Source organism: Styela clava, chromosome 3 (genome assembly GCF_964204865.1).
Source record: "Styela clava chromosome 3, kaStyClav1.hap1.2, whole genome shotgun sequence".
In the NCBI taxonomy this organism is placed as follows: Eukaryota; Metazoa; Chordata; class Ascidiacea; order Stolidobranchia; family Styelidae; genus Styela; species Styela clava.
The window spans coordinates 4,696,011-4,722,210 of NC_135252.1; the positions used below are offsets into that span (position 1 = coordinate 4,696,011).

At 35.1% G+C, this 26,200-nt stretch overlaps 1 protein-coding gene across 2 annotated transcripts; it reads right to left on the bottom strand.

The window, feature by feature from the left end:
- Positions 1-967: 967 nt before the first annotated feature.
- Positions 968-26,200, bottom strand: LOC120341956 (bromodomain adjacent to zinc finger domain protein 2B-like). 2 transcript variants are annotated; one of them, XM_039410576.2, is made up of 36 exons: positions 25,814-26,200; positions 25,422-25,598; positions 24,775-24,956; positions 24,215-24,268; positions 22,911-23,066; positions 22,022-22,186; positions 20,673-21,734; positions 19,550-19,613; positions 19,059-19,157; positions 18,277-18,467; positions 17,680-17,793; positions 17,139-17,295; positions 16,538-16,647; positions 16,218-16,370; positions 15,850-15,955; positions 15,203-15,307; positions 14,627-14,769; positions 13,956-14,063; positions 13,479-13,663; positions 13,189-13,285; positions 12,997-13,059; positions 12,092-12,205; positions 10,422-11,505; positions 10,259-10,351; positions 9,651-9,736; positions 9,465-9,562; positions 8,354-8,877; positions 7,237-7,395; positions 6,224-6,465; positions 5,476-5,741; positions 5,085-5,211; positions 4,185-4,724; positions 3,371-3,444; positions 2,684-2,827; positions 2,083-2,208; positions 968-1,988 (listed from the first exon to the last, which is right to left on the bottom strand). In XM_039410576.2, exons 1-36 carry the CDS (start codon positions 26,085-26,087, stop codon positions 1,760-1,762), a joined length of 7,671 nt encoding a protein of 2,556 aa, XP_039266510.2. In that variant the 5' UTR covers positions 26,088-26,200; the 3' UTR covers positions 968-1,759. The 2 variants fall into 2 exon arrangements, with proteins under 2 accessions (XP_039266510.2, XP_039266509.2); XM_039410575.2 differs by having other exon boundaries at positions 16,538-16,650.

A 26,200-nucleotide genomic window follows, 5' to 3' on the forward strand; every position in this document is an offset into this window, starting at 1 on the left:
CGAATGAAACGGCAGCAGGCAAAGCAACCGAAATCGGGGCGCATGTTGAACAGAAAAGCTAGTCATGCGTGCGATCACGTGCACCAAATAAACCAGCGCGAACGGTCAAGTATGTGATGGGGGCAAACAAACTGGATATATGATTTACATATTTATCCCGGGGGAGAGGAAAGCCGATAAGACGGCTTATCCATATGGCGAACCACGGCCTCTCGTCCGGTTACCATTCCAAGTCGGGTATGGGATTAGTTATATTGTTTGTTTGTTTTCGGAAGCATGGACTTGGTGGTGGAGGAAGCCGTAACCGACCAGCGGTTACGTGAACCACCCAACGACGGCGAGGAGTCCAGCAATCCTCTCGCACATAACCATCCCTGCCTGGGATTCGAACCTGCGAACCCACGCAGAGTAATTAGAGGTGCGGTGGCGAGCGTATTCCTAACGCTTAGCCCGTTGAGCCACACCGTCGCGCCTGTCGCAACTGTTCTCCTCCCACGGAAAACCGCGAACTGGGGGCGACAGCGATAGTACTTTTAGATATATATAAGACTGACCAACTACCCTGGAGCCAGCAATGCAAACTATAAATGTAAGCGTTCGAAATATATCTCGGGAATTTAACATTTGCACTGAAGGTGAAGAGCGAATAGTCACTCGCACCCTCCTTACTTTTTAATTACGGTACCGTAACGCATGGCACCGTTGTTCGCACAAAAACCGCGGGGCGCTCTCTGCAGCCTATTTCGCTATCCACAACGTAAAAAAAACTACACAAGTCCACTAAAACGACGTTTAATAACCTTAGTCAGACCAGTGACAATGACAGAGGAATCGTTTAATTATTTCGCTTTGGACGTCCAACCGGTAAACTCTTACACAGCTGTGAAAACGACATCAATGTAGCGGTTTGCCGTGATCGAGGGAATCGCTCTGACCCATCCTCTCCAGCAAGGACTCTATCCAATCCTTTAATAAGTTTTATCTGCAAACGTTAGTATTTATTCCAGAAAAAAGCAACAATTTGCTACGAAGTTTATTGCAACAATTCGATTGATTGAAATTTTTGAAAGACTCAATATCTGACAACACAGACACACATACAAAAATTTATAGAAGTGTCAAACATCGAAAGGAATGAAGTTACAAGAGCGCACTCTTCAAGAAAAAATAATTAAAAGATAAGGTAATTATAGCAGCTCCGTCATGTTTTCTTACTTGGCCCACAAATGTTCAACTTTCATAATTACTGATAATATAAAAAGTAATTGCAAAAAGTTGAAAACTAAATTTAATGTAATATAACCAACCATTTTATACCCATTTGCCATGATAAATAAGTAACATTTCTCAAATAATTGTTTCAAATATATTCACTTATAATACCTATGGTGCTTTTACCCTTATTAATGCAATTCATTCAATTACAATAACATTTATAGGTTGTGTTCGAATATTAATGTAATTGATGCCAAGGTAGAAAGAAATATGAAACTCAATTGACATGAAAAACTCAACGATACTGCAAATAAATAAAAATATGTCCATAATCATTTTCAATCAGGCGTGTACAAAAGCTGCACCTATTGCACATCCATACTTCACGATCTTATCGCTGCATATTCGATAATTGTTACTAGAATTGATCCATCTTAGACTTAAGTCTCGGAGGTAGCACATCCAAGTCTCTATTGCTTGGTTAAAGTTAGTTTCAACCACCAAGGCTGTCACTTTTCGGATTCCCAGATAGCATTCTTTTTTATCACGAATCATCAATTACCAGTCCACCGCTACCAGAAGAATCGTTGCATGATTGATATAAGGGCACCACCTTCTCTGTTGATTCTGGCACTGGATTAGATTCAGTTTGGTCAGTTTCAAATTTATTTTCTTCTTCATTTACATCGTCAGTTTGAATAGATGGTGAAATTGAAGTGTGATCAATATCTGGTACCGTTTCGCCGAACATATCCTTCATAATCTCTGCCCATCTAAAAACAAAAAAAATAATAATAAAAAGAAATAAAAACTTACAATTTGGCAGTTAATTTTTGGTTTCATGAAAATAAAAAAACAAACAATCACCTTTTTTCAAAGAAATTTCGGATTTCATGTCCAGCTCTTCCAATATTTGAATCATCCTCATTGAATCTTTGACAATTGTCGAAAACAAGACGAACTTCAGCAACAAAGTCCTCTCTAGATTTGTACCTGGGTAGGATATATATTATGATATTTATTCTGTATTCAAATTATTATATTGTTCTACACTTATTAGAAGAATAAATACACCTTGAGTAACTTAAAAATGCAGTACAAATTTTACATCACATACACATGAATGATGCAATGATATCATTGGATATACTTGAAATAACTGCACATTCTGCATTGCGACTCGTGCCAAACACTAGAGCTGACATGAGCATACTACGACCCGCGGGCTAAATCCGGTCCTTTGGGTAATTCAATCAGGCCCGCCTGATGCTACCGCAACCGAACTAAAATCAAATTATAATGTTTAGCTAAAAAATAGCTCAAGAAAATTCACATACAGCAGCAAAATCAAAGCTGAGGTAGACTGACAATCTTTTGTGGCAATAAATCTCTCTCTCTCTCTCAATCAACATGTGAACATGTGTTTGACAAGATTTTTGATATCAAATATACATTTACACAAACTTACCGTCCTCTCTTCAGTCGACCTTCTATCGTGTGGAAATCGATAGGTTTTTTAATAATTTTCCGATAGCCAGGAACGAGTTTGCAGTCTACTGGAAATAAAAACCAAGTTGCGGCTTCATGAGACTGAAGTTCCCTGAGAACATTCCTGGAATAAAACAGACAATGACAATTATTATCATAAAATCAATCTGCAAATTTTTTTTTTATATTGACTGCATAGTATAGTGATCAGTATGAAGATTAAAACAGATAGGGAAAACGCGACAATGCATGAATTCATTACTGCAATCTGCTATATGGGTTTTTATGAAGACAGCAATGATTTTGTTCCATTTCTATTTTCACAGTAACCTCACAAAGAAAGTGAAATATGTTCCTATGAATAAATTCAAAGATTAACTTTTACTTTGAAATCTGACTTAACTTTGGTACTAAGAAGAAGAAGTAAATGCCATGAAATAATGAGGGTTTCAAAACTCTTCTGTAATTTGATACAGAAGTTAGATACCAAGATACAGCTAATTCCATGAGTTTTCGATATCATACCTCAAATTTCAAATACTGAATGATACATTTATCCTACACAAATAAGATGTTGCTTATACATAATGCGTGAAAATTATTATCATTTGCACTCGAGGTTCACTGAATTGGCCTATGTGCTTATCAAGCTTTACATACACATTACCTGCATAAAATGGTTTCCTTGTCAGCTCTTTTCTTAGGTTTACTTTTGCTTGGTTTAGCACCCTCTTCGCCCTCCTAAAACAGATATTGCTCTATATGAGAACTATGAGAGTTGTAAAGCATGAAATAGACTCGAAAATAAGGAATAAACAAATAGCTAATGCAAGGGTATTATTATTATTATGAGAATTTGATTATTTTTCAGTTAAAGCATTGGGGCAATGGAACTAGTGTGTGTTTTAGAACGCTTTCCCAGTGTTACATTTTCCTGAACACCCGGCCTCTTTTTATATTCTCAGAAGGGAGTCAGAACCAAGTGCAATAATTTCCATAACTATATTGCCAACAAGCTTGTTAGTCTAGTGGGAAAGCTAGAGACCACTACCAAGCATGAGGTGTGACAAACTGATTAGGCTGAGTCAAGAAACAAAACATTTCTGTCATTCAGGATAGGATTTACGTATTTAACCCGGGGGAGATGAAAGCCGATAATATGGCTTGATCATATGGTGAACCATGACCACTCGTCCGGTTACCAGTCCATGTTGGGTATGGGATTAGTTGGACGGTTATTTGTTTTCAAATGTATGAACTTGATGGTGAAGGAAGCCGAAACCGTCCAGCAGTGACGCGAACCACCCTATGAGGTCCAGCAATCTTCTCGCACATAATTTACCCTGAATGGGATTTGAACCCATGCAGTGTAATCTGAGGTGCTGTGGCGAGCGTATTTCTAACTCTTTGCATGACGCACCACAGTACTGTGCCGTTGTGCTTGATAGAAAGGAGTGAAATGTGAACAAACTGATTATTACCTTTGATGTTTTTGATTTCTTCGACTTTTTTTTCTTTTTCTTCTTTTTGGCTTCGGATGTCGGCCTGTACTCTTCCGACACGTTATCTGAGTTTGTGTGATATTCTGGTACCGGAGAAGATACAAAATCTTGGCCATTATTTTGTGAAAAATCACAACTATTGTCCGCTGACATTACTGAGTTTTGTAAATTGTCAGAGACAGATGGTGTTGTAGGAATGGGTGTTGCCAGACCAGACGTGGCTTCACAATTCGTTAAATCGCCATTGACAACAGGTGGATCATTTTCATCTTCAGTCAGGGATGATTTAGAAATAACGTCTGCAGTGTCAATTGGCATTCTGGAATGTTTTGATTTTTTACTTCCTGCTTCTGCGGATGAAGCAGCGTTTTTCGCAGTGTTTGTTTTCCGTTTACGTTTCTTTTTTGGAGGTACAGGACTCTCTGAACGATTAATCGTCCTGGAAGCTCCTCCTCGTTTATCTCCCTTACGTTTCTTTGTTTTATTTGATGGCAAGACTTCAGTCTTTACAGGTGAATGCTGTGATACAAAAAAATAGGTTATAAAGATTATTTTTTTATTTATCAAATTTATATTTTATCACCCTTAGATGATTATACAAGTCAACAATCACAAACCCTTAGCATCACATATTATGTGAAATATGAATATTATGAAACAAGGCGAATTTCATTCGTTTCATTATTTTTCGAATTTAAATTGAAGTGTATAACAAGTTCAGTGGATATCTTCAAATGCATTGAAAATGGATACTTCAATGGATATTCAAAATAACCATACTTTGCAAATAAGAAAATTTAAATTCGTATAACTATATTCAGCTCAATAAACCAATATACGAACGATTAATTTGATAACTCGGGATCAAAATTTCCATACCGAAGCTGATCTGTCCCACGCTATACATGATTCTAACATTCTAATACAGAGTGATAGTTGAGCAGCACTAGATGATGATGCAACTGCATTTCTCCAAATTCGAAGGCCATGAGCGACATCCATTGCCCTGAAAATGCATAACAAAATATGTCAAATGGTTGCAAGACATTCTATAACATAAACAATACGGATGCTCATATCCAGCATAAACATAATGCTGTTGTGAAGGCATCTAGAAATCTTGATAATAAAAATGGGGAAAGAAAAAGGAAGCATATATAAACAAGTGCTTGTAGGGTTATAACAAAAGACTCTTCTTTTTATTTTTGTCTACGATTTCTACATTCAAGATTGATTTTATGTTCATCACTTCAAAACGGCTAACACCCACCCATCTGAAAGTGATGGTAGACTGCTAAATTCAGACGCTCCACCTTTTCGTACAAGGGGAGGTTTTAGATATCTTCTGCACACTGCACGTTCTAGGGAACCGAGGTAGTTTACAGCTGAGCCGAGAGCACTCGCTTCATCATGTTGTATAGGATTCACAGCATCAAACTTGATTTCAAGCCCTGTTTCATCTCTCAGTGAAGGTAGAGGTACATGAGCCAGATCCTTGCTATGCCTGCTTGGTTGAGGATTATCTGTGCTCCATTGCTGTGTTTAGAATAAAAATGGATGTAATTGGACACGAGGTATCTCCACAACTAATGGATCAATCAATTTCAAACTTATTTTTATATATTTTGTTAAATTTGCTTCAAAGATTTTTTTTAATCCATAGGCACACTTATGGCATTCCAAATAATTCTTTAAACATTTGCTGACATCGAGTTGCCAAAATAAGCATTTGATCTTCATGTCCATCGATCATTACTCTTTTGTAATAAAAATTGATTATAGATAAGTTTTTCAACACGAATATGTTACGAACATCTCTCCAAATAGATTTACGACTAGCTTCCACTTATTTTTATGCATAGCTCCCCCAGGATGAGCTAGATATTATTTCAATATGTTTTAGTATCCCCTATTGCCAAAGGTGGAAAGTGACAAAATACAGTTCACATTAAACAAATTTATAACGTTTGTATTTCATTTTCTGGATGATAACACTAAGAGTTATTTCTCTTACTCACCGTTGATACAACTGCCATGTCCACACATCTAGTTGCCAATTCTTCAACTTGATTCAAGACTTTCATCTCCGATTCGAATGCCAGCTTCTCGGACATGAGGAATTTTGATGCAATATCGTTGTTTTCAGTTTTCCTCTCTTGTGAAGAACTACGCGTTGTTTTCTTTATTTTATTAACTTCTGTCAACTTTTCCTCAGGCTCATTCTTTGGCTTCTCTACTGTTATAACAGCAAACTTATGTTCTGAAAACAATATTTTTACATTCCAGTTATTTCAAATTGACAGATTTCAGAATGTCTTTAAATGAATTTTACCATGTTTACCAAATTTGTCATCTCATGGTGATCTAGTGCGAAAATGTCACTCATCGTGCTAAGCGTTAGGAATACGCTCGCCACCATACCTCTGATTACTCTGCGTAGGTTCGCAGCTTCAAATCAGTTATGTGCAAGAGGATTGCTGGCCTCCTCGCCACCGTAGGGTGGTTCATGTAACCGCTGGTCTGTTAAGACTTCCTCCACCACCAAGTCCATGCTTCCGAAAACAAATAACTGATCCCATATCTGACATGAACCGGTAACCGGACGAGAGGCCGTGGTTCGCCATATGATTAAACCGTCTTATCGACTTTCCTCTCCAAGGATATAATATGTAAATCCTATCCTTTCCTAAGTGAAAACGAAGCCATATTTTACTTTGCCAATCTTCCCGAAGCAGGCTAGATTAAATGTGAGTATAATATGAATCCTATTAAAAATATCTATGACCACACAGTTTCATTTATCTTTGTAATGTATATAGTTTATTGAGATAAAGCATCCCAAAATAGTGGGCCCCTATTTATCGGTGAGTAGCGTCTTGCGAAGAGCCTTGTTCCAAGTGATAACAAGGTTTAAAAAATAAGCAGTAAACTCCTACTAAAGGTGATTAATACAGTAGATTGGCAACTGGCATGAATAATAAAGTTTATTGTCTGATTGATTTCCAATTATTAATATGTTAGTGACGTCTACCTGGGATTGTTGAATCTTCCATTGAATTTGTACAAACTTCAAAATTTTTTGTGATGTTCCGATGAAGTTGTTTTTCACGTATTCCCCTCAAATGAAGATTTTCACTCAATCGTCTGAGTTGGCTCATGCTCTCAATTCTCCACCATCCTCTCTTATATTCTGTAATAGAACAGTTTTATTATTGATTGTTATATCATGTCATATTCAAAAATATAGATGAGCTCAATGATGACTTCATATAAAACAGGGTTTTCATATCCCGAAAGTAGGAAACCGAAATGACTGATCATTTACCGAAATACGGGCTCATGATTTGTTACCAGTCAATGTCGAGTATGGTCAAGCAGTTATTTCTTTCAGACGCATCGACTTGATCTTGGATTTGATATCTCGCTAAGCTTCAAGAATGTCATAGACCAGGGGTGTGCAAACAGGCATTTAGTGTGACCAGTGTCATCTGTCAGATTTTTCCTCATCGAGCATAAAATCCTAATCTGACAATTTATGTTTAAAAAGGTGCTCACATGGATAAAATACCTAATGTTTTTTTTGCTCTCTACGCTGTGTTAAATCAGTCGCCATTTTGCCCAGAGCATTTATTTTTGTAATGCTGAGCGACAACCCAATTCCCTTCTGCCTTTCCCGCTGAATTTATGTGTGAACAGCTGGTTGTCGGAAGTGAATTGGCCCAATGGCAAGATATGTTGCACACATCTGCCATACACGAATGCCCCATTGTTTATTTACGGTTGAGTTAGGCAAGCAGTGAAAAAAAGTTCGTATCAATATTAATCCATATTATAATTTCACAATTTTTGTAAGAAAACAGGAAAAGCTTTAGTTCAGTTATTTTATGTGCCATGCTCAATATTAAAAAAAAAAATGAAACAAAACAATGCGTTACATAAAACGCAAGAATTGCTGCAACGAAGAATTTTAAACAGTCACAGTCAGCTTTCTTTAAAGGAACGTTGTCATCGTGAATTGTTCTGAATTAAAGCCTTTGCTAATGGCCCACAGAAAACCAGGAGGACCCAGTTTGATAAATCTTGGTCCTAGCTATTAGTAAATCAGAAAAAAACTTGAATTGACCTAATGAAAAAAAAAGATCACAAACCTCTTGGTATGACATCTGGTTCTTCTTTGACATCAGGGGCACGAATAGGAAACTTGATATCATCGAGAGATTGAAAATCAGAATAACTGTTCGTTGAGACAATATAATTTGCGAGTGTATTCGGAGAAGAACGAGATGAGATCATTGAATTATAATTTTCCTGTTCCATTTTCATGTCATTAGAAAAATTTATTGGTACAAAATATTTAGATTCTCCGTACTTTGAGTCCGGACTATCACGGAATGGTGAATCACTTTGTGCTGTGATGGGTCTATGTTCCAATTTAATTGGGAAATCAGCAGCAGCCAATAGAGTTTTAGGTACAGGGAATGGTTCGGCATCTGGTGCTGGCTGATTTTCAGAATTTGCGGTTTGGCAAGATAGGTCCATAGGAATGTCTTGGTCGTCAGATTTTTTTCTTCCATTTTCTGGATCTTTCTTTGTGTTTTCTTGTTTTGAAACATTTTTGTTTGGTTCAGAAGGCAGTGGATCAGTGGAATCATTATTTTCAACATCATTACTCCTGCAAATGAGACAACAAAGGGTGAATGCTCAAATAGTTCTTTCACTTTTTTAAAATGAAAATTGAAAGCACGATGGCGAATCTCTATTTAAAAATGATCAATTTTCTGTATACAATTCAATCCATATTGTAACATGGTACTCCCATGGTAGCGTGTGTACCTAGTTGGGGTTAGGCCATAATTTTATTCCAATTTTTCTTATTTTAGTTCTATTACGAGTTCGGGGATCGTCTGTGTTAGCCTAGTGAATATACCCACTGCCCCTAGGTTTCAGTCCATTTACACAACTTGATGTAAAGTGGGCAAACAAAATTAGTTACCTCCATATTGCTACACACACTTCTGGAGCGCCTGTAACAGTGCAGACATATTTAGGATATACCTTCATGTGCTCTATCACCAAAATTCTAACACATTCACGCTTGAATATGAGAAATCTCAAAACATTAGAAACATCAGCACATCTCTGTGTTAGTCACAATACCTTTTTATTGAAATTTATTGAAAGTACCAAAGAATATGTGACCACCAGAAAATTTATGTCACATAACTGGACTTGTGTACACACAAAAAACCTTGCACATACTTGTCACTTTCTTCAACATCTTTTGTCATCTCATTCTTCTCAGCATTATTCGATTTTTCTAGTGTTGAACCAACTGGTACATCAAGATGAGACAGAGCCTAAAAATAAAGTTTTGAATAGTTAGCTTGTTATATCAATTACATATACATTGAGATGATATTTTGTTAGAAATTCAAATCATTTTACCTCCAATTGTTGCGAGTTCAATGAAACTGGATTAACTCCCATTTCTACAAGTGCATTGAGTGTGTGCTCTCCTAGAGGAAGTTGGCCTGTAAGTATGAAACAGTTATTAAGCGGAGCGTAAAATGAGTGAGACAGCTTCAACCACTGAATTGTCCAAGCTCGTCACATTTGTCATAACAATAAATTTATATATAGCGCTGAGCACCAAAAAAAATTTAAATATTCGTATACATTCAGAGTTGGTAATTAATATTGGATTTACTCGAATATGGATTTTATGAATACTTCAGAATATTTCCATTTGAATATTCACAGCTTTTAGCATTTTACATTTAACGTTCAAATAAAAAATAAATCAAAACAATGCTCATGTAAAACATTCTGCATTACCAATTTATTTCCCATAGATTTACAATAGTTAGTGTGGAATTTCCAGTTGAACGGTATACGATTCGAAAATATATTCAATATACAAAATCAAAAATAATAATGCACAACGTATTCAGAGGAGAAATCATCTGGTTTTGTCATCTCTACCTAAAACCTTTATATCAGCGAGATCTTTATTCCTTGCATAAGCAATCCTACATAAGAAATATGTAACTCACCATCCTCTGAATTTGGAATATTTGATTTATTGTCAGTTTTCTCTGATATAATGTCATTTTCTATCGTTTTGGATTTGGTCGGACTTTCTTTTTCTAAAAAATAAAAATAACATGGTAGAACTTCTAACTTGACAGAATTTCTGATTAAAAACAGAATATGCACCTGGAAATAACAAGTGTGAGGAAGAAGCAACTGCTTTGGCCGCTATCGCTTTTGCTGCGACTAAAACTTCATCGTTTTCTCTATCAGGCGTAGATATTTCCTTTGTGGGAAGGGACTCTTTCATTAGACCTGGCTGAGGAATCAGCTCAATGCTTGATTCCTTTTCGGACATAGGGGAAGTAAATGCCGTAGATTGTTTTAGCGGCTTTGTGAATAGAACTGGAGAATTTGTGTATTCACGAGATGTGTCATCATCCATATTAGACTCTGATTGTGGGTTGTATAAAAAGGAATTTGTGTTGCTGTCAGGTTCTGGTGTGCATGAACGTGAAATGCCTGAACTAGCTCTTGTGTCGTTATCGATATTATCACAAAGATCAAAATCACCGACCGGGTCATTATCTTCATAAGCATCTCCACTATTAGCTGATGAATCACCATTTTGAACAGAACTGTTCTTAGAGTCTTTGTCACTGTTTACCAAATCATTTTCAATTTTTCCCGTAGCTAAATTAGCCAGTTCATCAGTTGACTTTGTATGGTTGGCATCTTTTTCTTCGGCTGGTAATTCTGAATCAGAATTATTACTGATGGGTACATGAAAAGGTGGTGCAGATTCTTCCATTCCGTCCCGTGCTGCCATTGAATCGCCATCTTCAACTGGTAGATCATTATTGGAGTGTTGACTCGAAGATGCTTTTTTAATTCTGTTTGCATCTTCAGCAGTAAAAGCGTCAGATACAACAGCATTATCATGATCGATTCCATTGGATTCCTGCAATAACACAGATTGAGATATTTTCATAGTTCCACTTTGATCATCCAAGTAAGAGTTCTCTGTATCAACTTTGCATTCATCCTCCTCATCCATTGTCTCTTCTTCATCTTCAATTGCTTCTGCTTCTTCATCTTCACCATCCTCCTCCTCCTCTTTTATACTTTCAGATTCAGGTGCGTCAGAAGATTCTTCTTTGTCATCAGCGCTCTCGAGATTCTCTTCTTCTTCTTCCTCATCTTCATCTTCATCTGGACTCTCATCATCATCTTCATATGAAATTCCACTTTCAAGTCCTTCAACATAAACCTAAACAAAAAATAGCTTTCATATACTGTTCACTTTTAAAAAGCAAGGCATTAGGTGAATATCTAACTCAACATCCCGAACTGCCACCATAGTTGAAGAGCTTTGACGTACCGTACATGGGTTATTAATTAGTGTAGTAGGCCTAACATATCATGCTTGGGACAATGGCTGTAAAGTAAAAGTTTGGCTTGTTTCTATTGATAAGTCAGATTCGTATTTTCAAAATTTCTCAGAGTGCAGCTAGAATTTATCGAGAGTTTAAACTCTACCAAGCGCCCGCCTCCAAGATCCCCCTCTTGTAAATTATCCTAGTTTTCTGTGTAAGCAAATGGAAATTGAAGATATGTTATACCTCGTAAAAAAACAAAAACACATAGAAAAACCATTAAAATAAAACTATGCAAAGTACAAAAATCTAAACTTTTTTTATGTACCTAGAAAGTTACAAATTTCACATACTGAAAGCATAACTGAACTGAAAGATTAATAAGCAAAAGTCTAGATATATAAAAATTGGGATTTGTCATCCGCAAGTGAATAACAACAAAAGAACCCGCCTTTCAACAGAGAAAAACTATATTCTTACCCCACCAAGGTTTGGCAAAACCCAGTATCTTCGTTTATATCTGTCTTGTCCTAAATCCAATGCTCTCAGTGGTTTAGAGCTATTAGTTAGTTGAGTACTGTATGAACTGTGCAGCTGAAAATAATAAAAAAACAATATGAAAACTTTTTTTTTCGTGAAACAACGATCTAACTTCAAATACAAACTGTGTCATTAAATTCTATTCTTTCAGAGAAAAAGGTGACATCACACTTTTATTTTTGAATATTGTGTGAAAATTAGAAAACTTTAAAAGACTATGAATCAACATATCTTGAGGGAATTTTGGAATTACACATTGATCAAAGTGTTGTTCTCAACTATGCTGGTATAATCGCACCACAGTTTGAAGATCTTGGGGTCAAATCCCATACTCATCCCCTGACCCAGAGTGTAATGAATTGGGTCGACTAGCGTTTCCCAAACTTTTTGGGCCGCTGATCTCTGCTTGCAAATTTTATTTTTGATAGACCCCCATCCTACCGTATCAATTTCTGTGCCTGACCAAGGAGGAAGGATAATATTTCATTTACAACACAAACGACATTAATGTGATGGATGAGGTTGCTCTTCACTGTACAATTTATCAATTCTTGGAGCATTTTGTGAGAAAAGATGCAATGACTTTTTGATTGAAATCAATCATAAAAGATCGATCCGACCCCTTTCACATCGTTGCGGACCCCTGTGAAATAAGTCATCACAGACCCCCAGAGGTCTGCGGACCAAGCTTGGGGAAACCCTGGGATAGACAATGCCAAATCAAGTAGATTTCGGTTCTCAAAATAACAATAGTTTCATACATTTGAGAAGGTTGACTGTGCAGAGGCGTGTAAAGAGTAAACCCACAAAATGAAAAAATCTTTATCTGAAAACAACAATTTCACCTGTGTAAGTTCATCCATTTTTTCCTGAAATTTGGCTTCCCATGAATTCTTGGGTGTCTCAACCTGGGAAAATGTTATTTGATGTTTAAAATGAGGTAAACATCGGAACACCTTTGCAAACTACAGAGTATTTAAATTAAAATAAGGATTCCAATAAGTTAATATCAATGATATGCAAAACAACATGCTTACTTTTGTTGGCGTTAAAGATGAAATTGTATGATCTGGATTTTCCAGTTTAATAATAGGACCTTCCAGCATCAGATTTCTTTCTCTGGCAACACGAAGTCTGAAATAAGGATATTATATGACAGATTACCACAACACATTTTATTCAAAATGGCTTTTGAGTCAAAATCAGGCATATATTGAGTAGAAATGAAAATTAGTTTTAAGCTTGATTTCTATTTTAACGAGTAATAAGATTGAATCTGATTAATAGTGGACATATGGATATATTTCAGTTACAATTCCACACTTACTGTCTCATTTGTCCTTCAACTATCCATTTGTCTCTTCTCAAAGTTGAAAGGTTGTCGATGTTCTTCTCGATTTCCATACAGATTGGTCGACTGCAAACTAATTCATTGACTAGAAATGCTAAACATTGCGCTTTCTCATCCGTCGTAAGTGAAAGAAATGGAACCGTCTCCAATCGCTGTGCAATCTAAAAAATACACCAAATTATTAACAAATGGTATGCATTTTTCACTGTGCTGCGAACCTTATATCTATTTTGGTTAAATATTTGTAGTGGTTCAATTCTTTGTCATTCAAAAAAAATCTGGTTATGTCTAAATTTTGCACATTTCATAATACAAAGATTTGCCCAAACAAACAATAATAATGAATATCACACTCAACCCTAATTAACCTCATACCAATTTTCAAAATGAGGAAATATATACTCAAACACCCAAAAAACTATGCACAAACCCATCACATTTATAAATCATTACCTCGGTTTTGAAGCCACTTCTCGCCCATATAAAGAGTCTTAATATTTCTGAATAATTATGAACACTGACATCAATATCAGTAACTTTCACTCCAGTAAGACAATGAAGCTGAAAAGCAAGAATGTATTCATTACATTTAAGCAGAATTGGAAAAATATCCCAGGTTAGAGTGTTACTCTTCACTATAACCAACAAACAAATAAAATTGTGTGTCCAAAACGCCACTACCTCACCCAGAGTGTGAAGCCAGTGCCAAACAGAAACAATTACGATCCTGTCAAAATTATAGCCAATAGAATGGCCTAATCATATGGCAAACCACTGTCCATGTCGGGTATGGGATTAGATAGCCAGTTTTCTGTTTAAGATGCATGGACTTGATGGTGGAGGAAGCCGTAACCGACCAGCGGTTACGTTAACCACCTTACAATAGCGAGAGTCCAATAATCCTCTCGCACATAATTATCCCACGAGATTCGAACCTGCAAACCCACATAGGGTAATCATCGTACATTTCTCTCGCACACAATTATCCTCACGAGATTTGAACCTACGCAGGGTAAACAGAGGTGCAATGGTGAGCGTATTCCTAACGCTTAGCATGATGCACCACACCATCAAGTCTAATCAAAGCAGTAATAAAACACAATACATGGATTAATTTTGCTTACCCAAGGACCTGGTGCGGGAACGCCAGGATCACATAAACATTGATGAAGTAGAGACATTGTTATTTGAACTACAGAAGAAGTATGATTTGGATCGTTTAACAATCCTAATTGAATCTGCTCAAATGTTGGTATTGTTGACTCATCTGAAACATAACAGAGATACTGTTATGCAAACTTACAGGCAACCATGGAAAGCAGTCCAGTCTCTCGTCTGCCCGTGGGTGCTTATTTTATGTGGGTGTTCATATGGTGTTAAAATGCGACCACTTCTGTTCATGATTATAAATTAATATTGGGCTTGCCTCATTGCCTGCCCAAAAAAATGAGGCAAGACAAGAAGTGTGGAGTAAAATCTCTTGGTGTGAGACGCATAGTGAGACAACATATTTCCTGACATTCGACCAAACAGTTGTTGAGCTAGAGCCAATCGAAGGCAATATGCAACTGCCGTACAACAGCCCTGGCCATTATTTGGTCCATGTCTTATTTCCCTTTTCCCGATTGACGGCTCTGAGCCGCTAATGGAAAACCCAAAAACTATATGAATTGATCTAGAATCCAATGTTCATGACATACCAATTCGAAGACATTCGTTAAACGTTTTCACAAATTCTAGAACCATCAGTAAATCAGCCGATGCATTCCCGCTCAGTTGATGAGGACACTTGTTATCATAGGTTCCTGAAAAAAAAAACACCATGGTTGTTTGGTAAAGATAAATAGGATAGAAGATAAAATCTTTGATATCCTGAACCCATCAAAGAAATAACAAGAAACACCAACAGCTTACAGACCATATTACGTTATCAAAGGTATCCCCTAAATGTAAGCAAAAGTTCTAGTAAAAAAATTGCAACTTCAAAAATTGTGTGAAATGTGATTGTCCAATTGCAAAATAAGACGCACATCCTGGATTATTTCTCTGCTTGGTTACAACATCTGGATATTAAATAATAAATTATAACTTGTGAGAAATGCATTTTTTGCTAGATTTCCAGCAACCCCCTCACAGCCTAACCCGAACATAGGCAGCAAGCAATACTTGACTTGTTTCAAATTATTTTACACATCCCAAATGGTAACATGAATCTATTTTCTATTTTTTAAAGATTTCAGCAATAGCCATAAGCCTATGTCCATTAGATACTAGATAATGAATTAGTTTGATACAGAAATAAATATGATTCATTATCAATAAGGCAATATCCTATTATGTCACTGACCTTGCAATCTATTAAGGTGAGGAAGTTCAGGAGCTCCAATAGTTGCCATATCTTCAACCGGCATTTTTAATTCCCTTGCAATTTGCATCGCTATTCTTCGTTGCTCCTTTGAAACAATTCACATTGTCAGTATTTGTGTTTGCCACACTTAAATTTTTTTCTGTGTTACTAAGCTTTCAATCGACGATACAAACGGAGGGACTTGTACTACTTTTGGAAAAACCAAAATTTCCACCTATCGCGATTTCCCCCCCACTTTATTACACCATGGGTGCATAGGTGACCTAGATAGACCTATGAATTCTCCTCTAAAGTCAAATCTTCAATTTTGAGATAACCTTCATATAAGGCATGTAAAAACAATCTACCATTTTCTTTTCCCTTTCTCTTATTCTCTCCAGTCTGATTTCTTCTCTCCTTTTCTCTCTCTCTTCAGCTTTCTTTCTAGATTCTAGAGCTCGTATCAGAAGCATTTGTTGCCTCCTCTGTTCCCTCTCGTATGCTTCAGCAGCCCGACGTTCCTGAAAACATTTTATTTTTGAATAACTAAATGAACCCTAAAAAAGAAAACTAAAATAAAAGCACATTGTGTAAGAATCCAAAAGATTTTAGTTACAAAACATACAATTTGTTCTTTGTTATTTATTGGTTAAAAGGTGATCGAAATTTAAAATTTAAAGTTTTTTACCTCCATTGCAAGTCTTTCTTTCACTTCTCTTTCGATTCTATCTTGCTCAAGTTTTTGTAATTTTTCTTGTTCCTGCAATAACTTCAATTGTTCTCTTTGTCTCTCTTTATCTGCTGAACATAGATAAGTAGAAATAAAGAGCCAACAATTGCAGTAAATAAAAGTTTACTTCACTTCACTTCTGTGATTACTCAAAGTTATCAATGAATGGATGAATAAATAAAATTGTAAAAAAATGAAAATCACTTTTCTCATATGACTCTTATTCACTCCTCTTGCACCGAACAGGACCCAGTACAAGCAGCCACTGGTATGCAAGGGGATCATTTTTTATGGAAGGATTAGAATCTTTCTGATTGTCTATCCAATTGATTACACCCCAGGTGGGGTGGTGGGCATGGTGCTTGGACCCGAGGTGTGCAAGTCTATCACCTAACTGTTCGGCCATCACACCGACTAAATTAAACTTCATTGAAATAAAGCAATGCACACCTAATGATAAATTAATTCATTTCAGAAACCCCTCCCCCTCAATACACAATTAAATGAAAAACAGTAACAATTATCGCTTCACACTACAAAACGATATATAAAGATTTACCTCTTTCTTTCTCTGCTTTAGACGATTTAGAATCTGCCTTCGAAGATGATGAATAATCGCTCATTTGATCACAATTATCAGGCAAAGGGCTTGAATTTCGACTTCTATCAACTTGTTGTATTTTTTGTTCAAGTTCCTCCTCTGTTATTTTTTTCCACTGAACAAAAGTGAATATAAGTAAATAAATGTGCTTTAGTTTTTTAATACCATTTCAATATACAAGTTAGGACAATGGAGAAGACATATGATTTATGACTAACATTTTGTTTTTGAAGTAAATATTTTTAAAATCCCAAGAGACAGATATAAAACACAATTTATTATCAATTTTTTGGGCACGATGACCTATAGGTTAAGTTTAGTGTGTTTGACCAAACTATGATGGCATCGAAAATAAAGAAAGATAACAGTTTATCGAAGGTTGGAAATCAAACAAAACTTGATTTTACAAAATTTTATGTCAATGACTTAGAATATACTTAATAAATAAAGGAACAGTATTACATTGACAATTACATTTTGTTTCCTCGAATAATAATACCTCAGTATTCCCCTTTTCTTTTTCTTTTTGTTCGAGAAATGATCCAACCTTGAGTCTCGAACTGAATGAAAAGTTATTTCTCTGCAAATGTGTCATGTTGTTCTCTTCAATATGCTGTAAAAAGGAAGCCATTTACAAGAAATATAATATGAAGAACTATTTTTGAATATCCAGAAAAGCTTATGAAATATGATCAATAGTCAACTACGAGACCATAAAATATTGACTTGCAGGTAAAAGAAAAAAATATTGTGCTAAAAAAATGGCGTAAATTATAAATCTTTGAATATAGATTCAGTAATAGATGTTAGTTACAAGCAGCCAAAAAAAAAACAGAACCCAGTTCATTATAACTTTTGTGGGAAACATCTTAGATTTCCAAAACTTTTGGGTACAATCATACACAAAGAGAATTTCAAGTGCCGAATAAATATCATCATTTTTCTAGAGGGAATTAAGAAACCAATGAGTTCTGTTTATTTTAGGTCACCCTGTATTAAATCCTACCTTACGAAAACATCTCGATATTATTTCAAATAAACAGACTCAAATTCGCAAAAAAAGCATATGTTTTCAAAATTTGTTTATTGTCATCACCTTCAGTATATCAGGATAGGTTCTAAATTTCTTTCCACTTGGAGATATGTAAACAACCTCTCCTTTCAGATGATTGCCAACAGCTCTGAACCGAACTTCCCGTTTCCAGTCGTGTTTTAAAGGTTCAAGAACCTCTTCACTACCAGAAATGACGCGGCGGCGTTTTCTAGAAATTCTATTGGATCCCACAGCTGCAAAAGATAAATATATGATAACTTGATTAAAATAGAATCACCTTTCAAGCTTCAAACTTGCAACATTTCAAATAAATTCATAGAGATTATTCTAACATAACAAACAATACAAAGTATTTTATTCAATAAATTTTTGAGTATTTTCCAAAGTAAGTTCACAACCTACTCCAAAACTGGAAGAAACTGGACATGCCCTGGGATGAAAAACTTACAAAACATAATATGTTAACAAGCTTTGTCCCTATTAATAAGTATACACTAAGTTAATAATACAACTACAAGTACGTGCAAAAATACTGTGTTATATTTGCACATAATGATCAACATATAAATTTCAGGTTATTGTAGGAAGCACAAAATCTATAATTTACCAAAGCGTTTCGGTTAAACTATTCAAAATCGATATAAACAAGCTCCACTATTTAACACAATTAGAAACTAGAAAAACATTCAAATTTTCCATGACACATTGACATTTATTAAATGGATTTAAAACTGTTTGTCTGAATTACGGTACAAAACATTAAATTAATCAAACTCTTCAATAAGTGGGAATTACTTAACAATCGATGAAATTCAGGTACTTACAACCATTTTTCTCAGAAGCAACATCTCCATCACTGGACGCAGCATCTTCATTTCTTCTCTTCAACTCATTCACTTTATTATTTTCAGTTGATTGTTTTTCTGAAACAGTTGGAATAAATTAATATTAAAGAAATGAATGTTCGAATCAAAAATATTTCTATATTGATATATAACAGGTGAATCGGTAACAAATGAGATCCCTGCCACTATTTGTTCAATTAATTATGAACGATTTTAACAATTTTGTTTGGATTCGGTTTCGTTACACAAGGAATACAAAATTCAGCCGGATAAAATCAGCTGGATTATTATGGTTATCACTTTGATACTGATATTTAAATTTAAACGTGGAATTTGGACATATGACAATTTCAAGATTTTGTATAAAAATATTTTTTCAAATAAATATAAAAAAATATGCTAGATAACAGTTACAAAATACACACAAAGAATATTCCAAAAAAATCCAATTTACTGAACTTAAAATTTACCAGCTTTTTCTTGATATTTGGATGATGAGGCTTTATCTGATGTATTTTCAGATGAGGTATTATTCTGAAATATCAATCATAAAGAATCAGATCACAAGTAACCACGCCAGAAATCCAATGATATATGCTACACCTGCACACTCTGGAGAAGTGGGGCCCAACCGGGATTCCGGGTTTACATTCAAATCCGAAGGTCTATATTTTTATATGCATATTGTCTAAATAAAATCGAATACCCATTACTGTTATCAAACTACATTTTAAAGATTTGCCAGTCATAGGTTTGCTCTTATATATACCAAAATTTATATATTCACATTTCATACAATAAAAAACAATTAAACTATTGCACAGGAGTTCCGCTTCAGCATAGAAGGTTGAAAACCACTGATTATATGGAGATGTCTTTTACCCAAATTTATTTCAATTTTTTAAATAGGCCTTGACCAAATTGGCAATATCTTTTTAATTAATAGACATAGTAGGCAAAGTATAGGCATTGCTATATAGATCAGGGATGGCAAACCTTGTCAAAAATTATATTTTTATTATTGAAAATTAAATATCATAGATATTTATTAAAATATGTCTGCATCGATGAGAAACTTGCTTTTTCATCTTTTCACAATTTATATATATAAGCACTGATTTCTTATAATCCTTGGTAGATATTATATGAGCTTAACAAATTACAAGTAAGAAATTTGTCGATTTCCAAAAAACAGTTGCAAAAGTCTGATTACAATTTTTAAAATGTGCAATTGAGTGATTTGCTGGTGAATTTTTTCTGTACCCCAATCGATTATATAAAAAACTGAGTTTTTATAATCCTTGGTAGATATATGAGCTTTACACATGAAGCCCTTAACCCCCACACCAGGATTGATTTGAAGCGATTTTTATTACTCGATTTTAAGGAATTTGTGCGCGAAAACAGGGTTGCATGCATATGAATCACCAAAAACATTTACGGTATAATGATACGACAAATCGGTTCGAAATCTCAAGGTTTGGGAGATAAATATATTTTTGATCAGATTTCAATCATGTCACTACAATCTGGCGTTATAGTTATTTTGCCATCCCTGATATAGATAATTGATTGAGACAATTGAATACAAACCTGGTGTATTACAGATATTCTGTTGTCTTTATCTTTCGATTTCTTATGATTGTTTTCCAATTGCAATTGCTGCTGTCTCATCTGCTCCTGAAGTCTTTGTGTTTCAAATGCTAAAGCAGCAGCTAAGTCTTTATTTAATTTTTCTAATTCACTTTGTGTCATTTGATTTCCTGCTTGTGATGGATCAAGGAAGGCATTGCTTCCAGGAAATTGCATCGCACCCATACCAGAAAGCAAAGCCGTTGCGTCAGCTGTGTTTGGAATGCTAAGTAATGCAGCTAGTTCTTGTTGAGTTAAATTTGGATTAGAAGCAAGTGCAGAAAATAGTTTTAGAGTTTCAGATACATTTTCCTGTCTATGGTCTTTTGAAGAGGAATGTTTTGTGGTGCTTGGACTCAAGTGTTTTGATGAAGATGAACCGCGAGATTGACTATGGTCAGGGTCCCTTGATTTTCTGAATGGAGATTTGGAGAAATCTCTTTGCGGGCTAGTATGTGCTTTCCCCCTTGATGAAGTTGAATTAGCGGGACTGTATAAACTCGATCTAGCATGGGACGAAGATGAAAAAAATTCATTTCGTGAATCATGGCGAGGTTCTTGTTTGACACGAGATCTAGATTTTGAGTCCCTTGAACTTGTAGAAGAAGGAGTTGCAGCCTTGTTTCTGAATTTGTTCGAAGCGTCCAATTCTTGCTTAAAAAATGCTTCATACTGTTGCTGTTGTAACTGCTGACTATAAAGAGCAGCAAGCAAAGCATTATCAGGAGAAAGTTCTGCACCCGGTATACCAGAGATGCCAGGAATAGCAGTATTTTTAGTCGATGCTGATTCTGGAGTTTGACGTTGTGATTTTCGAGGCGAAGAAGACTGAACTCTGGTTTTTGATGAACTAGGAGACGAAGAAGACGCATATTGCTTTGATTTGGGTGGACTGTGCAATGACGAACGATGATGTGAAGAAAAGGATGATAGAGAGTTTTTATCTCTGTGATCAGTTCTTTCGTTAGACTTACTTGAACTTTGTAAATTTCCAAGTCCAGTTAGAGCATTCATATTCCCCATCTGAAATTACAAGTAAAAATTTTGTCAATTTCCAAAAAACAGTCACAAAAGTTTTCATTACAATTTTATAAATGTGCAACTGAGTGACTTGCTGCTGAATTTTTTCTGTACCCCAATCGATTATCTAAACAATGAGTTAGGTGGTGGATACAGGAAGATGATTGATTCGTCACAGAGATGATAAATACTGTTTAAAAGAAGACTAGAAATTTTGTTGCGAGTAAATAAAATATGATCACTGAAACAGTTTAGTGTAATCATATTGAAAATTGAATAATTTTACATACTTGACTCATCGCCATCATAGTTTCCAAAGCTCCTGGAGTAGAGAATAAAGAGGACGCCATCGCAGGTGACATTCCTTGAAGAGAGGAACCTGTAGCACCCGTTTGCATTAATTGCATCATCATAGCCATCTGCTGCTGCAACTTCTCTGCATCCGAAGAAGCTCCCTAAACATTAATTACAAAGATGGAAATGGAAAAACCACAAAATAATGAAAGTTTATTGTAGATCATATTGCCAGAGCTAATTAAAACTAAAATAAAAATTGGGAATTACAAAATATTCATTACTGTGAAATTAAAATTGAATTCTCCATTCACATTGATCTCAGTCTAAGATATATTATATAGGATGACCAAAAAACAGTACCTGGGTCATTAGTAAATTTTTATAGAAAGAATATAATTTTTATGCAGAGCGATAATTAGATTAAGATTACTCAAACAGAAATTCAATGTTGAATAAATTATGGATTCTGTTTTCTTGGGCCCACCTGTGATATTCTTGCATTTTCAAGAGAATTTGTTCAGAGCAAGGTCACACTCACTCAGAAGTAAAAAAGACTCATCTTTAGGATGAATTATAGGAAAACACTGCCATGGTGAAAGCTACTAAAACTATTACAGATACAGATTTATGGTGGTATATTATAAGAAAGCAAATGCTGATTGTCGCCACACTTGAAGTCAATGAAAAGTGTTGGAAAAAAAGTTTTGGCTCCAGCATTAAAATGAATGAAGATTAAAAATAATAGGTATTATCCAATCAGATAAATATACATAGTCACTGACAAACAATGTCTAATTACCTATAGTTATGAATAAACTATTATTCATAAATATATTATTATATGCACAGATATACGATTACTACTGGTGATTAAAGAGTTACCTTTTTATGAGAACTAGAACTAGATCCAAGTGAAGTTCCAGAAGAACCCGCCATCACTGATTGTAAAGCAGCTGTTAACTGATCTTGTTGTTGTTGCTGTTGTAATTGAAGCTGTTGCACCAAAAATTGTTGTTCAAGTTGCCTCATAATTTCTGCCTATATATAAATAATAAAGATTTATACATTATTAAACTCGACCAATAAATAGTGAACTGTATACCTGGCCACGTATGGCCTTTAATAATAAATAGGTTTACTTTGCAATTTGCAAAAAAGCTATTTAATACACAAAAGTACATCTCTAGTCGAGCATGGTTAGAAGAGTGTTTAAAGATTCACTCGAATGAGAGTAAATCAATTGGTATAGATTTCAACTGGCATTTCTGATTTTCCCAGTAGATAATATACAAATACAAAATGAAGCTGACTGAAATGTCAACAATTGACAACACACAAATGCAATTTTGGTGTACATTCAAACAGACCAAGTAAATTTATTAACAAGAATGACGTGAAATAAATTTTCAACATTAGTAACAAATGGGTAACTTATTTAGATACTTTTGATACTGACAGATATAAATAACTTGAATATGGCGGTAAAGAATTATTTTTGATCCAACGCCAGAAAGCTTTGTCTTTATGAACATTGATTGAAATATTTACAAGTACATTTACATTGAGTACGGACATACGAGATTAAAAACTAGAAAAATAGAATGTACTTGATTCAGAGCATATTAGTAGGTTTCTGGACATTTATTTATTTCAGTCAAATATTAAATCAATATACCCAGATTACACAACAACAGAAATACAATCACCTGATACTAATTCATATATTTATTTAAAATGACTAACAGTGGAGATTGGAGATAATCTTTAAGTCTATTCTTACTAACTCATCATTAAAATGAAGACAAACTTCAAACATAACTGTTGATCACAAAATCAATATGCAATACTGTTTACAAATAGAATCAATTCAAGCATGCAAGCTATTTAGCTATAATACAGTAATTATGTCAGACATTGACATACAATTATAACCCAGCATTTTTATTGATTGAAATGGACTACTTGCAAACAAGTTGATCAATATAGGATTAAAAATGCATACTATGTAGATTGTAGACTGAATTTAAGGTATGAATTGAGAGATAATATGGACCAAGATCAATATATGGTTATATGCAATGACAATCGCATAATTGAGGGCCTTCTGCAGCGGGATTTTTGTAATCTCATACTAGAGGACAATAAAGAATTTCACAAACAGCAAGTGGGTAATGTAATTGACAAACCTGAAAAACCTGCTCATTCAACTTTTGTTGGTGTTGGCCGCTTACTCCATCCATCTGAAATATTAAAAATTCTTTAAATTATTTGCTGTCTATGTAGTAGGGAAATTGTGAATAATAATAATAATAATATTACAGCTAGCCTTATGATGAGATACAAAGTTCAATTGCCAGAATACCAAAAAGTTTTTTATGCAGAAGAATAAATCAAAACCAAAGCTAGTTCGGTTGCTGAAAATTTCCATTCGGTTGAATGGTGGATATGGGTCATTCTACGGCGCTCCAGAAGTGTGTGTACCAATATGGAGGTAACTAATTTTGTTCGCCTACTTTACATCAAGTTGTGTAAAGGGACGGAAGCCTATGGGGGCAGGGGGTATATTGACTTGGCTAACACAGACAGTCCCTGAACTCGTAATAGAAGTAAAATAAGGAAAATTGGAATAAAATTATAGCCTAACCCTAACCTGGTCCACACACACTACGGGAGTACCCATTTTATTGATATGAAATACTTCTATAATCTTGACACCAATCATGATATGAAAACATGAACCACATACCCAGGAAGAATTCCCAGCTGAACTGCTCTGCTTTGCGTTTGTTCCTCGGAAAGGAGAACTTGTACTATGATGACTGTCAGGTCTTTCTCTTGAAGATGAGTTCATCGATTCATTCGACTTTTTTCTGTCTTGTTGAGATCGACTAATTGATGCACCTGATGACCCAGGCCTTGGCGACAATTCTTCAATAAATTAATTAACATTGAATAAATCATGATAAAAGGTCTACGTTTGCACAAAAGGGATCTGTTTGTTTTTAAATGCTGGTTACATAGAGTGGTAAAAAATTAAATTTCCTCTTGATCCTAATAACATATGCCGTTTAAAGTGCAATTTAAAAATATATCACGATGAAATGAGAAGATATGTCAAGAAGAAATGAGATAATGTTACTACAGTTTTATGAGACTTGTTTCAGAGATGTTTTCATGCAATTATAGTGGTTGATAAATCAAAATCAAGGTATAATCCTTCACAATGTTTGCTGAAAAAGTATTCTGTTTGAAAAGATTTCAAAGCCTAAAACCTAACTTTCAAACCCCACAATGTTGTTACAGACCAAATATCTTCACTGCAGTCGATTGTATTTTCTTGGTACAGACCACGTTTGCAAAAACCTGTATATATGATGTACAAAAAGTGCCTACCATTACGACTATTGGATTTCCTATTGTCTTCTTTCATTTTGTCTACAGTTGATGACTTTGTGTTCTGCAATGAATCGGATGACAACATAGAAAATCCAGGCATCATCCCAGGATAGAAACCCCCAAGACTTGCAGCCAGGGCCTGATTTTGTGCTAGATTCCACCATTCCGCAGCGCCTTAATATAAATATTTCGGTTAAGGCATCATTATGAATAAATTTCAGTTTCATATATTAAATTTAAAGAAAGATATTCCGCTTTCAGTTATTTTTGAATTAAAATCCAATTGTTGATATTTGCCAAGTGAATATATTGATAAACTCCTAAAAAATGCATTGAAATATATTCTAAATAGTGAACTATCTGAAAAACTCATATATTAGAATACATACCTGCGGTGCTTTGTCCACCCAACGAACCAAGACCCGCGAAAGCTTGCAGAGCAGCAGGATTCATGAATGGAAAACCACTAGCTGCTGCAGCCATCGGATTTAGCAATTGTTGTGGATCAATTCCTGAAGGTAATCCTCCATAACCCATTAAACTGGGATCTAAGTATTCTGGCGGAATCCCAAGCTGTTGAGCAATAGCTAATTGTGCTTGTTGCTCTGCTGCTGATAATCTACCTCCTTGTCGAGGGCTTTTGCTTTGTTTCTTTTTATCCATTTTTACATAGATTTGGAATAACAGTATATAAAGAGCAGAGTCACACACATTTTTCACAGCATTGTATAGATAACTACATTCACACTTATTTTTAGATAATTATACAAAAACTG

Bases quoted from the DNA above. Each gene is read 5' to 3' on its own strand.
- LOC120341956 (XM_039410575.2), bottom strand. From the start codon at position 26,087: ATGGATAAAAAGAAACAAAGCAAAAGCCCTCGACAAGGAGGTAGATTA. The intron at 18,468-19,058 runs GTAAGTACCTGA...TATCTTTTGCAG, and splicing joins TGCTTCTGAGAAAAATGGTT to CTGTGGGATCCAATAGAATT. The intron at 13,060-13,188 runs GTAAGCATGTTG...ACATTTTCCCAG, and splicing joins CATCTTTAACGCCAACAAAA to GTTGAGACACCCAAGAATTC.